The sequence below is a fragment of the Fundulus heteroclitus genome, chromosome 19 (assembly GCF_011125445.2).
Source record: "Fundulus heteroclitus isolate FHET01 chromosome 19, MU-UCD_Fhet_4.1, whole genome shotgun sequence".
In the NCBI taxonomy this organism is placed as follows: Eukaryota; Metazoa; Chordata; class Actinopteri; order Cyprinodontiformes; family Fundulidae; genus Fundulus; species Fundulus heteroclitus.
Genome location: NC_046379.1, coordinates 9,957,998 through 9,973,612, shown reverse-complemented (window position 1 = coordinate 9,973,612; position 15,615 = coordinate 9,957,998). Strand labels below are relative to the sequence as shown.

At 40.9% G+C, this 15,615-nt stretch overlaps 1 protein-coding gene across 5 annotated transcripts in view; it reads left to right on the top strand.

The window, feature by feature from the left end:
- The window catches only part of eml5 (EMAP like 5), a 68,900-nt gene that overhangs the window by 26,379 nt on the left and 26,906 nt on the right, over window positions 1–15,615 (top strand). For all 5 annotated transcript variants that reach the window (XM_036150545.1, XM_036150541.1, XM_036150544.1 and 2 more), the window contains 14 exons: window positions 2,057–2,258; window positions 3,542–3,679; window positions 3,793–4,049; window positions 4,142–4,354; window positions 5,345–5,512; window positions 6,440–6,546; window positions 6,631–6,749; window positions 6,837–7,023; window positions 7,159–7,264; window positions 9,510–9,603; window positions 13,329–13,429; window positions 13,568–13,761; window positions 13,933–14,044; window positions 14,233–14,360. In XM_036150545.1, the coding sequence (XP_036006438.1) occupies window positions 2,057–2,258; window positions 3,542–3,679; window positions 3,793–4,049; window positions 4,142–4,354; window positions 5,345–5,512; window positions 6,440–6,546; window positions 6,631–6,749; window positions 6,837–7,023; window positions 7,159–7,264; window positions 9,510–9,603; window positions 13,329–13,429; window positions 13,568–13,761; window positions 13,933–14,044; window positions 14,233–14,360 (2,126 nt within the window). The remainder of the gene's footprint in view (window positions 1–2,056; window positions 2,259–3,541; window positions 3,680–3,792; window positions 4,050–4,141; window positions 4,355–5,344; window positions 5,513–6,439; window positions 6,547–6,630; window positions 6,750–6,836; window positions 7,024–7,158; window positions 7,265–9,509; window positions 9,604–13,328; window positions 13,430–13,567; window positions 13,762–13,932; window positions 14,045–14,232; window positions 14,361–15,615) is intronic.

Here is a 15,615-nt window from a genome sequence, read left to right as displayed (position 1 = left end):
CTGTTGCAGTTTACGCGCCATGCACAGTCCCCATCTTCATTCAGCGTCTTGTGGAAAAGGTTAAGTGTTAAATGAAAAAAAAAAAAGTCACTCTATTCACCCTTGCTTTAGTTATTACGTTGATGTGAAGAAAGCAAAGACTAAATCAAACTAAAACTAGCTCATGCTGTAACAGTGCCTTGCAAAAGTCTTCATACCTCTTGAACTTTTTCACATATTGTCATGTTACAACTCCAGACTTTAATGTATTTCGTTGGTATTTAATGTCATGTATCTCCGCAAGGTTGTGCATAATTATAAAATGGAAAAAAGCAGCGGCAGGGCAACTCTGAAGCTCAGGGGGGAGAATCTGTAAACGTCAACACCGGAGCAAACATATACTGCAAAAATGGATCTAAAAATAAGTAAAATGTTCTTAAAGTTAGTGTTTTTGTCCTTGATTTGAGCAGGTAAATAAGATTATCTGCCAATGGAATGAGAATTTTAACCCCTAAAATAAGATAATTAGACATCCTGCACTTGAAATTGGTTGATGGAGATGAGTTGTTCCTATTTTAAGTGCAAAAATCTTATTCCATTGGCAAATCATCTTATTTACCTGCTCAAATCAAGGACAAATATACTAATTTTAAGAACATTTTACTTATTTTTAGTTCCGTTTTTGCAGTGTATAATTTTTAACCTGAGCTGGAAACATGTGAAAGAGGTAACTGAATACTGTATAACCATTTGCACCATAAAGCAGCCAAAGATTACATGTTTTACCTGATCAGCCTGAATCTTATGCATCTCCATTGGTGTAGTTAAGATGACTTGGCACAACATCTCGCCAGCATCTCTTTGCAAGCCGGAAACTTGCCAATAAAGACACTGACACATTGTGATAACCCAAGAATAATCAATATTGAGGGGAAAAAAAGATATTGGGAGTGATCTTTTTCATCCGCTCGCATGTTGTTGCTCAACTGTGGCTGAAAGAAATCACCAGCAGCTAGTTTTATTGGCCTATCCGGGATTACCGAGGTAGTATTTACTACAGCACCTGCAAAAGAGGGACAGGACTGATTACAAACTGAAACATGTCATTATTTTCCTTCAACACAACCGGGACGACAGCATTTGCTGTTAGTTTTACCGTCTACAGATCTGGCCTTTAGGTAAGAAGAAAGCCATTGATAAAATAAAGCTATAAGACCTCCTCTCTGCAGTTTGCCACATGTTAACGAAGGCGCTGTGGTCAGATTAGACCAAAACGTTTTGGTTTGCTTGTCAGAAGACCAACACACAGCCCCCCACTGTGAAACACGGTAATGGCACCATCATGGTGAGAGAATGTTTTTCTACAGCAAGGAAAGGAAAGCTGTGAAGAGGCTTGATACTGGAGCCAAAATCCAGGCATGAATCTAATTAAGAATCTGCAGGCAAGACTTGAAAATTGGTACTAGATTAGAAACAATTGATCAGATAGTTTAAGCCCAACAGGCTGATTTCTTCACTTGAAGTGACGCAAGAATTTCAATCTCAATGCGTAATAACCTCCCTGTGACGACAAAGGGGTATAAATACATTTGCATGGCATCAATAGTAACCCTGCCCCGTTTTTTCTCTGTATATAAAATCCAACCCTGATGCTGAAGTCAAAAGTTTGTTGCAGGACTTGATGTTCTTATTCTGACTATATATGTCAATGGTTCATTTTAATCTTGTTGTCTGTACTGCATGATGGATAAGAATCCAAACACCCTCAAATGCCCAGAACATTTGCACAGCATTGTATGTGAGCAGCACATGCATCATGCGTTTGACTGTAGCCTGTACTATCCAGATTCAGTCACCAGCGTGTGTCATCACCCTGTACAAATCTCCGTCCTAGCCTGCAGAAGGCTATTATCACCTCCCGTCTTTATAGCGGCTTTGTGCTTCTTATAATGACTGTTAAAGCAGCAAATGTTTGTCTCCTCATGAGTTTGTGCGCTTCTTGCTTGCTCCGTTTTCACAGTTTGCCTGAACCGCAGTGTGTGTGTGTGTGTGTGTGTTGTGTGAATATTTTGGATAGGGCTGTCTGTGCGCAGCGTTTGCTGGCGTGGAGATCACATCCTAGTGGGGACGCAGGACAGCGAGATCTTTGAAGTGGTGGTTCACGACCGCAACAAGCCCTTCCTCATCATGCAGGGTCACTGTGAGGGCGAGCTGTGGGCGCTGGCCGTGCACCCCACCAAGCCTCTGGCCATGACAGGGAGTGACGACCGATCAGTCAGGTCAGACTCATCCTCCCTTTGCTCGTATCCTGCTTCCAGGCTTCAGCATTTCAATTCAATTTTATTTATATAGCGCCAATTCATTAAACCTGTCATCTCAAGGCACTTTAGAAAGTCAAAATCAATCATATTATACAGATTGGTAAAAAAATTTCCTATATAAGGAAACCCAGTTGATTGCTTCAAAGTCCCGACAAGCAGCATTCACTCCTCCTGAAAGAGCGTAGAGCTACAGGGAGAGTCGTCTGCATTGTCCATGGCTTTGCAGCAATCCCTCATACTGAGCAAGCATGAAGCGACAGTGGGAAGAAAAACCACCCATTAGCGGGAAGGAAAACCTCCGGCAGAACCGGGCTCAGTATGAACGGTCATCTGCCTCGACCGACTGGGGTTACAGAAGACAGAACAGAGACACAATAAGAGAGACAAAAAAGCACAGAAGCACACATTGATCCTAGTAATCTGTTCTACATTAGATGGTAGTAGCGGGTGAGCCGTCTTCTCTGGATGATGTCACAGTTAACAGAACGTCAGACCAGGTGTACCTTCTATGAAGAAAAAAAGAGAGAGAGCAAAAAGTTAAAAGCTGAAATGACAACAGTCATTTCAATGTAATGCAAAACTGGAGAACAGTAGAAATCAATAGAGTGAGAAAAATATTAAGGGCTTTATACGTTAGAACCCTAGTTTTAAAAAAAAAAACTTTAATTGATACTCATTTATGTTTTGTAAGGGTCTTTCACAGTCTTTCATTTGACTTTGGCTACTTTTTCACTAAGTTTTACTTCACTTACGGAGGTTTTTTTTTTTCTTAATTGTTATGATTGTTTACGCTAAAGCCATTCAGGCATCAAAAGGCTGCCCAATTTCCTTTTTATGTGAATATGCCAATGACAGTTTAGCAAATACACCCAGTATATAAACTAGTCTAACTCCGATAGTCTGATCCTTCGTTATGAATATGAAGAAAATGATCGTGTTTTAAAACTTGCACAGTATTACATTGTTTAGTGTTATCGAAGATCTAAAAATATTAAAGAAAGGGGACTTCTAATAAAACTGTGCCGCGTGAAATATTTTTAATGACATATACATCCCTTTGAATATTACAAGTCTTTTTGTAGCTCCTACAACTAGCATAAAGTAATAAAGGATGAGACATTTACAATATTATTACTCTTCTGTGTTGCTCCTGCTGATTATTTTGCAGGTTTCGCCTCCATTCTCATGGTCTGGCTGTGTAATTTCTCCCTTTTTTTACTCCCACCTTTCTGTATCTGAAGGATATGGAGCCTCATCGATCATGCATTAATTGCTCGATGTAACATGGAGGAGCCAATCCGCTGTGCAGCCGTGAGCACCGACGGTATACACCTGGCGCTGGGAATGAAGGATGGCTCGTTCACCGTTCTTCGAGTCAGGTTGGTCCCACATCAAAGGACAAATCATAAATCTAAGTGGCAAGTCAATGCACAGCTATGTTATTTTCTTTTTTTTATCTAAGCTCCTTATCCACTTCTTTCCTTTGTTTTAGGGATATGACAGAAGTGGTCCACGTCAAGGACCGGAAGGAGGCCATTCATGAGCTGAAGTACTCCCCTGATGGGGCCCATTTGGCCGTCGGCTCTAACGAGAACACCGTAGACGTCTACGGGGTGGTGCAGAGGTACAAGAAAGTGGGCGAGTGCATCGGCTCAAACAGCTTCATCACACACATGGACTGGTCCACGGACAGCAAATACCTGCAGACGAACGACGGCAGCGGCAGACGGCTCTTCTACAGGATGCCAAGTGAGTCCGCCGCCATGGGCCGCTCCTGCTCTGTTGCTTGGATGTGATGTTGAAAAAGCTGTTTTTGTGAGATAAACTGCGTTCTGTTTGAGGTGGGAAAGAGGTGACCAACCGGGAGGAGCTGAAGCTGGTGCAGTGGGCTTCATGGACGTGTGTGTTGGGCCCCGAAGTTAATGGAATATGGCCCAAATACTCAGATATCAACGACATCAACTCTGTTGACGCCAACTTTAATAACCAAGTGTTAGTGACTGCAGACGACTATGGTTTAGTCAAATTGATGCGATACCCGTGCATAAGAAAGGGTAAGAAATATATATATATGTACAAAAATATATATATTAGCATTTATATTTTCAAAACGTCACACACTGTTAACCCATATGTTTTCTCTACTTTAGGTGCAAAATTCAAGAAGTATTTGAAATGTCATACATTCTAGATTCATTACAAATCAACTGAAATATCGCAAGCCTTTTATTGTTTTAATATCGCTGATTATGGTGTACAGCTGAAGAAAACTCAAAAATCCTATCTCAAAATATTAGAATATTTCCTCAGACCAAGTAAAAAAAAAATAATTATAACAGCAAAACAAAATCAAACATTTGAAAATGTTCATTAATGCACTCAGTACTTGGTTGGGAATCCTTTTGCACAGATTACTGCATCAATGCGGCGTGGCATGGAGGCAATCAGCCTGTGGCATTGCTGAGGTGTTATGGATGCCCAGGATGCTTCAATAGCGGCCTTTAGCTCATTTGCATTGTTGGCTCTGGTGTCTTTCAGCTTCTTCTTCACAATACCCCACAAATTCTCTATGGGGTTCAGGTCAGGGGAATTGGCAGGCCAATCAAGGACAGTAATGCCATGGTCAGTACACCAGTTACTGTGAGAATCTTATGTCGTCTCTTAACCACTACCATACTTGTGATTTAGTTTACTGAACCAAGCTGAGTGTTTTTCAAGGCTCAGGAAACCCTGCAGTGTTTCGAGTTAATTAGACGATTCAAGTGATTAGTTGAATAGCCTACTAGTATACTTTTTCACGATATTCTAATATTTTGAGATAGGATATTTGGGTTTCTTAAGCTGTAAGCCATAATCAGCGATATTAAAACAAACATTTGTAATGAATCCAGAATGTATGACATTTCTTGTTTTTTAATTGCATTACAGAAAATAAAGAACTTTATCACAATATTCTAATTTTCTGAGACAGTCCTGTATATATTAGCATTTATATTTTCAAAACGTCACACACTGTTAACCCATATGTTTTCTCTGGACTTTAGGTGCAAAATTCAAGAAGTATTTGGGTCACTCAGCCCACATAACTAATGTTAGATGGTCACATGACTACCAGTGGGTCATAACGATCGGTGGCGCGGATCATTCAGTTTTCCAGTGGAAGTTTATTCCTGAAAGAAAGTCGAAAGAGGCTCTTCATATCGCCCCACAAGGTGAGATAAGGCTCCCGCCACGTTCAGTCGGGAGAAACTGTGGCATGGACGACAAGCTTTAAATAAATTGTCATAACATTTTGTCTGAAAGTTGAATTTTCCCTATAAATAAAAGTAAAATTACAGAAAAATAATGAAAATGGAGAAAAGAATTCAGAAAATTATTAACAGAATGAATATAAATAGTAAAAATAAAAAAGAGAACATATATATATATATATATATATATATATATATATATATATATATATATATATATATATATATATATTTTTTTATTTTTTTTTTTTATTTTTATTTATTTTTTTTACCTATAAAGCCTTTTGTGATAGTAGCTCAATATTTCATAATCTGCATTCTGCTCCTACCAGCTTCCTGATCTCAATGTGTTACTCTACCACAGAGATTTCTCCCCATAGCTTATTTGTAACAAACTATCATTCCTTTAAAGTGCAGCAAAGGAACGTCTGTCGCATTAATTAAGACAAATCCAATAAGAGCCAACGGAGCTAGGAAAGTATATTTGCTTTGTCATTCTCAAGTCATATTTTTCCTCGAAGCAGAGTGCAGCCGCGCTCTCTGGAATTACACCACATACTAACTGCCTTTCTTTTTAATTTTCCTAATGGATCTTGTGAGTGGTCGCCCTAAGCTGCCAGCTCGGCCCATTGCGCCGCTTTGGCACGGATTCTCTGTGCTGCGTCGGCGTTTTTATACATCTTGTCTGCAGCGTTGTCACCGTGAAGCATGACAGCATAATAAATAGGAGATGTCGTAGTCTTATCACATGATCGACCTGCACTGCCAGGGAAACTGGCGGATGTTGGTATCGGAGGGGGTTTGTCTGATGAAGAGGCAGGTCATGTTTTTTTTTTTCTTCTTCTTCTTTCTGGGAAGCTTTTATGTAAACTTGCTTTCTGCCTGCAGAGACCTTGGCAGACTCTAACAGTGAAGAATCCGACTCAGATCAGTCGGATGTGCCTGAAATGGACTCGGAGATCGAGCAGGAGACACAGCTCACATATCGGCGGCAGGTTTGTCACATGTTTTAAAGACGAGCTGGAAAATAAGGTGCGTTTCATAAGCAGCTTATGCAGGTTTATTTTAAACGTATTCAGGTTTATAAAGAAGATCTACCTCAGCTCAAAGAGCAGTGCAAAGAGAAACACCGAGCGACAGCAATGAAGAAGAGAGAACGAGCACCAGGGAATGGGATCAAACTGCACTTCATCCATGGGTATGATTCAAGAGAACTTGTGTGTTTTTTTTTTTTGTTTATTCAAGCTGTCTCCAAAATATCACTTCCTCTATTGCTTTTTTGTAGCTACAGGGGCTACGACTGCAGAAGCAACCTGTTCTACACCCAAACAGGGGAGATCGTCTACCATGTAGCTGCTGTAGGGGTTGTGTACAACAGGCAACAAAACGCTCAGCGGTTCTACATGGGCCATGATGACGACATCCTTTGTCTGGCTATCCATCCCCTGAAGGACTACGTAGCAACAGGCCAGGTAGATGCTAAAAAAATTATAAAATTTGGGTCATAAAACAAAAAGTAAAGCACATTGTAGGTCATTGTGTCCCTATGTGACCTGAAGTTCTGAGTGTGAGTTGTATGAATTAGATTCTGGGCTTTGTTTATTCAGGTTGGCAGAGATTCCTCGGTCCACATCTGGGACACAGAAACGTTGAAACCCATGTCTGTGTTGAAGGGTTTTCACCAGCTTGGAGTGTGCGCCCTCGACTTCTCAGGTAAAGGCCAACCGATCAACACAGAATGTGTACAGCACCTTGTGAAAGTATTAACGCCCCTTTGAATGTTTTTATTTTTCACACTAAATTCTAAGACCTTCCACGCATTTAATTAAGATCTAATGGGATTGACCAACATGAAGTAGAGCAGAAGTGTAAAACGTAAGCAAAACAATTGTGTGGTGTACATTTACGTTCACCCCCCTGAACTCTGATGCCCAACCAACCAATTGCCTGCACAAAACACCTAATTAGTAAGAAGCGTCAGTATGTGTCATTTAATCCTGGTACAAATACAATTGTTGTATTAATAGACTAAGAGGCTGAGTGATCAGCATCATAAAGGCCAAGGAACAGATCATAAAGATAAGGGAATAGAGTAATGAGCAGGTTTAAAGCAGTGTCAAGTCAAGTTTATTTGTATTGCACATTTCAGCAGCAAGGCGGTTCAAAGTGCTTTACATCATGAAAACATAAAAACATCTTATAAGCACATCGAGACGGTCACTGGTTGTGAGACCAGTAACGAACGTTAAACTGCATCGGGTGAAAAGATCAACGCACATCAAATGAGGTTATAAAACAATCGCCCAGGGTTTGAACATCTGAAGCAAGAGTTAAGTCAATATCCGAAAATGATAATACAGCAGCACAACTGGGAATCAACCGATTATATGACCGCCCATCTAACTGACAGACCAGGGAAGGAGAGCATTAAGCAGAGAAGCAGCCAAGAAGCCGATTGTAATTGTGGAGGAGTTGTAGAGATCCACTAACCTGACGAGCCAGATGAATTTCGTTCCGCCTAGCTCCGCCTAGTTTCACTCACATCCATCTGGGACATCTCCCATAGAGAGTGATTTCTTCAACCAATTTTATTGTCCAGCCAATCAGGACGCAGGGCTGGAGGAGTTTCATAGATGTGACGTAGTGGAGAAGCGACCGTGTTTTGATTCAGACAACAATGGCGGCTCGCATCGAGGAAGCAAGCGTTAACATTGATGCTGCCATTTCTTCCGTGTTGTCCAATCTACCTAATATTGTTTCATTAAAAGAACATCAGAGAACGGCTCTGAAGGCTTTTTGTTGGTGGAAACGATGTTTTCGCCCTTCTCCCGACCGGATTTGGCAAGAGCTTGATCTACCAAATGGCTCCTCTGGTAGTTAAGGAAATGGGACTAGTGCAGCACCCCATCGTTATCATCGTGTCCCCGCTGATTGCTCCCATAGAGGATCAGATCAGAGAGGCTGGAAAATTGGGTGTTACAGTTATGCAGCTGGGAGGAATAAACGAAAACGACATCCTCGACGGACGTTGCCAACTGGTGTTTGGAAGTCCCGAGTCGTGGCTCAACGAGAAATGTTGGAGCATGCTTGCTTCAGAGGTGCACCTGAAGAACTTAGTGGGGATCGTAGTCGATGAGGTTTACGTCACTTATAAATGGTAAGTTAAAAAAATACTACTGTTGTCACTGAACAACCTATCGTTACTCACTGAGCAACTACTCTACTATAACTACTCTAGTAAGCCCATATTAATATCTAATGCTGGTCTCCTAGCTGTTTTGTTTTTTTCCTGCGTCACTCTCATCAGCGTCACGGGTTAGCTTCGGTGTGAGTGGTTGAAATAGCACGTCGATAAAGATGACAGACAAGTGGCTTATCCAATCATATGCAAGAATTTTTGATAAGGCCCAGCCTTCTGAAACGCCATTCCTATGGATCTGTTCCAGATGGATGAGTGGAGCTAGGAGGAGCGATATTAATCTGGCTAGAGTCAGGTTAGAGATCCACAACTCAGGCGTCCGAATCCGTCAACAAGACAGCCATTAGTTCTGCACCCTTCAAATCTGGCCCGTACAGAAGATTGTCCAGAAGAAAGGCATTGCTGGGAGAAAGAGAAAAAAGTCACAAAAAGTTTCAACTGAAGGCCCCCCCCCCCAAATCATGTAGGAGTCAGGCACATGAAGTCTGCGAAGGAAACGGTTCTGGTCAAACTTCTGCCGTCCTCTAGTCACGGTTGTCTTAACAGCTTTGAGGTAGAGCTCCTCATCTCTGTGTCTTTAATTAGACCCAGATAGACGCGTGGCAGAGATCACTGAACAGCCTGCTGCAGATCAAACCGACTGGCAGGGGGGGCTTTTATGTCGCTAATAAGAACCAAACTTCAGAGGAGTAAAGTGAGGACTGGCTTTCTTATCATTGATGTGCTTAATGATTTATTTTTTTTTTCTTCCCTTCGCAGCGGATGGCAAACGTCTGGCCTCAGTCGGCCTGGATGACAATCACACCATTGTGCTGTGGGACTGGAGGAAAGGGGAGAAGCTCTCTGCCATGCGGTCAGTTTAATGCAGACACAGCACCAGGTTGACCCTGCAGCCTGGTCCCACATCCACCAGCCTCACTGTTAATTCAGCTGAGTGGGACTTACTTAAATATGGACATTTATGGATGAGGGTTAAATTGAAGCCACTTTGCAGCTGAAAGCTGATTAAAAGGAGAAGATAGAAAGGGAATTACTTCCTATATTACGAGGCTCCTCGAGTGCGATACTAAACCCTTGCTGAGTGGTTACTGTAGAGGAGTTTGCTCCGGGGTCTTTGCTTTACAGCCATAATCGAAATGAAGGAATCCGTCAGATCTTTTCTTTTCATAGAGATGAATGAGGCAAAGTTGTATCTTTTTGTAAAAGGGTTCAAAATAAAAGAAATAAAAAGTTTAAATGAAAAACATACATATTTATAATGTTGGTAAAAAGTACTTGCTACTTTTGTCACACTTAGATACTCCAGGTCATCAAAAGAATTTCACTATCAGTTATAATAATGATAGTAAATATGAAGCTTTCAAACGATTGTTTGATTTATTAAAGGATTTTGTTTTTTACAACCAACCTATATGTATGTGGAAAAGGTAATTGCTCCCCTAGTCAAATCATGAATTAACTGTGATTAGTGATGGACGACATAGGGAAAAAAAACATATTGATAAAATAGAAATCCTGGATAATTATCATAAAATTCAAAACATGTTTAATGCTCAATAACCTAGTTTTAGATAAAGAACATTGAAAACAAACTCAACCCTTTATTCAACCAAGTTTTTTACCAAAAAATGCAAGTTTTTAAAACTGAACAAGTGTTCTCTGAACTCTTTGAAGGGGGCGGAGCTTGGTGACGGCGCCTTTCTGGGTCTGTGTTGTGATTGGCTGGGAGGATATAATGACTGTAATGTTAACCTACATGGCTAATGCAGGAAGGAAAACTGTTCTTCTATTGAACTTTTTATTGGCCCTTTATTTTTCTACTGAACCACACCCTATTGATCGATATATGTCATTATTAACTGTTAATAAGTGATTGAAGCTTTTTGGCTCAATTTTCGCCACCCAAACCCTAAACAATTTACTGTCAGACATATCTATGGTATCAAGAAATCACTCGACACATTGAACATGTCTGACAACGGGATATATGTAAAAAATAAAAATCACAAAAAGCTGAATATTAAGAGACAACCAGTTATTAGATTCAGGGGACAATAACTTTTAAACATAGGGAGACTTGGTTAGCTATTTTACCCTTTATTAATTAAATCCTCATTTATTGCATTGTTTCTCGGGTTATAATTTTTTTGACATTAAAGTGTATTTGATGACATGAAACATTTAGATGTGACTAAAAAAGCAATCTGTAAAGGAGTAAAGAGTTGTGAATTCTGGCTCCGCGTAATGTTTCCCCTAGATGTAAACAATGGGTGCAAGCGGTAATTGGACACATTCACCACACTCATACACCCGATGCACATGAATTATTTCACCAGCCTTTAATAAGGAATGTGTTTAATTAGCTCACAACTTTCTGTTTTTCTGCAAAAGTTACAATATTGAGAAGCGCGAACCAGCAGAGACCAGAAAAGCTGCGAAATTATCCATATAACACAAATAGCCGTGTTGTTGTTGCTGTTGAAGTTTTCCCCTCCTGGCTGCTTTAGAGCCAGAGCAATGCCGGTTGCTCCCAAGACTCTTAATGTACCTCAGGGACAGCTTGGAGCAGCACTAATCTCCTCCGCAGACCCTGGTTGTGCAGCGCAGTGAGGTGCAGAGAGGGCGATGGGGCCTGACAGAGCTGGCTTGTACAGCGTCTCTGTCTCATCTTTAGCTCGATAAGGAGGTCGTGGTATGAGACACGGAGGCTGCAGGGAAAGACAGAAATACAAATAAAAGACTGGGGTCAAGAGCTTAAAGCAAAAAAAAAAAACAGGCAAACCAGTGAGTCATTTCATTTGTGGGTTGTGTATTTTAATGATCTGGATTTTTAATAGATTGTAGCTTAAATAAATGTGTTTTTCATTAAAAAAAAACGCATTAATGTCCACAAAATGCAAGATATTTGTTCAAACTTCAACCTAATCTTTTATATTATTTAAAGACATTTGATTCATAACCAAGCTTTCAAAAGTCAGACATTAAAATTGTATTTTATCCTGTTGCTCTTCTTTTTTAGCCACACTTGCATTTATATAGATTTAAAAATGACAAAAGCGTTAGAATATGTTTATATTACGTAAAGTTAAAGTGGGCGCTGCCTCTTCTAGTTCAAAGATCAGTACTGGAAGCCCTTCATATGAGCCAGTACCTATGAAGTAGCTCTCAAAAAGGTTGGTGACCCCTGCTTTAGTGTATTTTATGGGGAATTTTATCTGATAAATCAACACAAAGTGGAGCATAACTGTGACAAGCTGTTATTGTAAGAATCCCCTGAGAGGTCCATTTTGCAGTTTGCCACAAGCCGTGTGGGTGCAGACATGCGGGAGAACGTGCTCAGGTCACAAGAGAACCAAAATTAAACAGACGATCCCCACAGTGACACACGGTGGAGGCAGCATCATGCCGTGGAGATGCAGTTCTTAAAGGCGTACTATGCAACATTTTTCAGTTAATTAATGTGTTCCATACCGTTTTGGATGATTAAATGAGTCATTTCAGGTTGAACAAAGGTTTTCTCGGCCGCCCTGGTGATCTGTGGGGGAAATACCGTACTTCTCTTGCAAGACCGCGAGAGTCGGTCTTGCTTTACGGCGAGAACTCCATGTGTTTTTGCCCTGCTATTCATTATATGCACGCGCAAAAGCAACAACAAAGAACCGCGTGTTAACGTCAAATAAACATGCAAGCATATCGAGTTTTTTATTATTATTATTATTATTATTATTATTATTATTTATTTATTTATTTATTTATTTTTTTTATGTTGGCGAGGCGGTAGCGCTATCTTGGCGAGGCGGCCGCCTCGCCAAGATAGCACTGCGGGAAACCCTGATGTTCATACCTTCACTGTGTTAGTCATTGTTTGTACTGCCATTTTTTCCACTTTTCGTTGCGTTCGCCTGTCTGCTAAGCTCAAAACAACCGCGCCTGGCTTGACGGAGAAACCAGAACAGCTGAGCATCTTTATGACAGTGCACTTTTACTTTCGCCCTCTGGGGGGAGCCTCGCTGGAAAATCAACCAGCGAGGCATAGTATACCTTTAAGCCGTGTGAGGGAGGCTTGTCGAAGTGGACGGGAAGCTGGATGGAGGGAAACACTGGGCAGAAAACTGCAGCTGGCTTGAGACTCGGACAGAGGCTCACATTTCAGCAGGGAGTCGCCCTGCTAAAAGGAATAAAATGTTTAGATAAGGTGTATCCACTTGTAAGACTGGCCCAGTCAAAGTCCAGACATAAATCCCAACAGATTGGTGTTCACATAGGATCCTGATCTTGAGGTATTTTGCAAAGATGAATGAGCAAAACCTCCAGTCTCCTTATGTGCAAAGCTGCTATGAGGTTTAATTGCATCCAGGAAGATAACGCCACAAATTTGTGACTCACTACTATGCATCACCTTTTGTTCTATCACATAAAATCCCTCTAAAATACCTTGGAATCTTGAAAAAAAATATAAGAAAAATCCATGGTGGACCTTTTAAGATGCAGGAAATATACTTAAACAAAATATACTTTGCGGGATTTATAACAAGGGTGCTATTTTATTGATTTGTGATGTGCATCTTTGCTTTTCAGGGGAAGCAAGGACAAGATATTTGTAGTCAAAATAAATCCCTACCTGCCCGACAAGCTCATCACCGCTGGTGTGAAACACATGAAGTTTTGGCACAAAGCCGGTGAGACTGGCGTGTGTTTTTTTTTTTTTTTTTTTTTTTTTTTTTAACAGGCTTCACAGAATTAGACTCTAACAAGCAGAAGCTCTGTCTCGGCTATGACACGTTTCAGAGCCGGTTCACTGTCTGGCCCTCTTTCAGGTGGTGGTCTAATTGGACGCAAGGGGAGCATGGGGAAGACGGAGACGATGATGTGCGCCGTGTACGGCTGGTCGGAGGAGATGGTGTTCTCAGGCACGTGCACGGGGGACATTTGCATCTGGAGAGACATGTTCCTCATGAAGACTGTCAAAGCGCACGACGGTCCTGTTTTTAGCATGCACGCTCTTGAAAAAGTGAGTTTGCGAGCCAGAGGAAGGGTTGTCTGTGTTTAATGTATGACTCAGTCTGTTTGCCTTTCTATTTTTGCTGTTTGCAGACGATTGTTGCATATGGTCTGACAGTGGGATATACAAACAGACTGGTGGTATTACAGCTCTAAATGTGACACTTTTTTCCCCCTGTAGGGCTTTGTGACTGGTGGAAAGGACGGCATAGTGGCTCTGTGGGATGACACCTTCGAGAGATGCCTGAAGACCTACGCTATAAAGAGAGCAGTCCTAGCTCCAGGCTCCAAAGGTAAAAAAGGTTTTGCTGTTCCCAATTACCCTCCACTGTCCTTGGATCATTCATTCTGTATCATTGCGTAATTCAACCATCTAATGAAACGCGTAACAAATATTAAACGTTTTTTTGGGGGGGGGGGGACATATTGGAGTTCTGCTTTAAGACTTTGGGCTTTATTCTATAACTCATCCTCTCTGCAGGGCTTCTGTTAGAGGACAACCCCTCCATACGTGCCATTTCTCTGGGCCACGGCCACATCCTGGTGGGGACCAAGAACGGCGAGATCTTAGAGGTGGACAAGAGCGGCCCCATCACGCTCCTCGTCCAGGTGGGAGAACAAAAAAACACACTACGCACCTTAGAAAAGTAATCATAGCCTTTGTGCTGTTCCACATTTCATCACCTTACGACAAACCTTCATGCATCTATTAGGGGATTCTTTGTAACAGAGCAACAGAAAGTATTTCATAATTGTTTACCGAAAGGTGATTAAGACATTGTTGAAGGAAAAAGAAGTCACATTTTAAGTTTGCAGCAAGCTATGTAGTGGAAAACGGCAAGCAGGTGGACAAAGGTGCTTGTTTTTATGGATCTTAATGGTATTGCATCACCACATTTGTCTGAACTGTTGCTCCTTTTTAATCTATCGGGAGCTTTAAGGTCCACAGATCAAGATGTTGCTAGATACTCAGATTGAAAAGTGACCGAGGTTTCTCAGAGGTGGAGTCAACTCAGGTCAGGTCAAACCAAAAGGAAATATCAGTGTGGAGCCCGTTAAGTCCGGACTCAGTCAGCAAACCTATCAATGGACGAATATAAACCATTTCTAGAAATACAAAACCATACAATGAAACAAAAAAGTCAATTGTTCATCCAAGCCCTGCTGTTTGAAAAGTGTGAATCCAAAATGCTTCTCTTTGCCTCTGAAGCCATTTCAGTACTGTGTTCCCAACATTTTGCAGTGACCCTGGAGTTGTGGGACAACCTGCCCGCATTGAGCCACACAGATTGTTGACCATTTAAAGACACGTTTAAATAGGGCTGGACAATATAGAAAGAAAGCATATCGATAAAATAGAAATTAATATTGATTGATATCGATAATTATAAACAAATTCAACACATATATTTTAAGAGCAGCCCAAGGCCATTTTATGGTGTTGCTTAGCAACCTATCTTTAGATACAGAACACACAAACACTGAATTCAAACTCAACCTTTTTCATTCAACCAACTTTTTACCAAAGCTGCAAGTTTTTAAAAAAGAAAAAAGAACATGTGCTCTTTGAACTCTTTGAAGGGGGCGGAGCTTGGTTCCTGGATCTGCGTTGTGATTGGTTGGCCAGATGCAATGACTGTAGTATTAACCTACATGATAGGTTAGAATGAAGAAGGAAGGAAAACTGTTCTATTGAACTTTTTATTGACCCTTTTTTTCTATCATCGATATACGTCTATCAATCGATATATATCGTTATTGAATTATCATCCAGCCATACGTTTAAACAACAATTTCTACTCCCTGGCTTTTAGTTTTAGTCTTTTATTGCGCTAAGCGTTATGCTTATTTTATTCGGTCATCC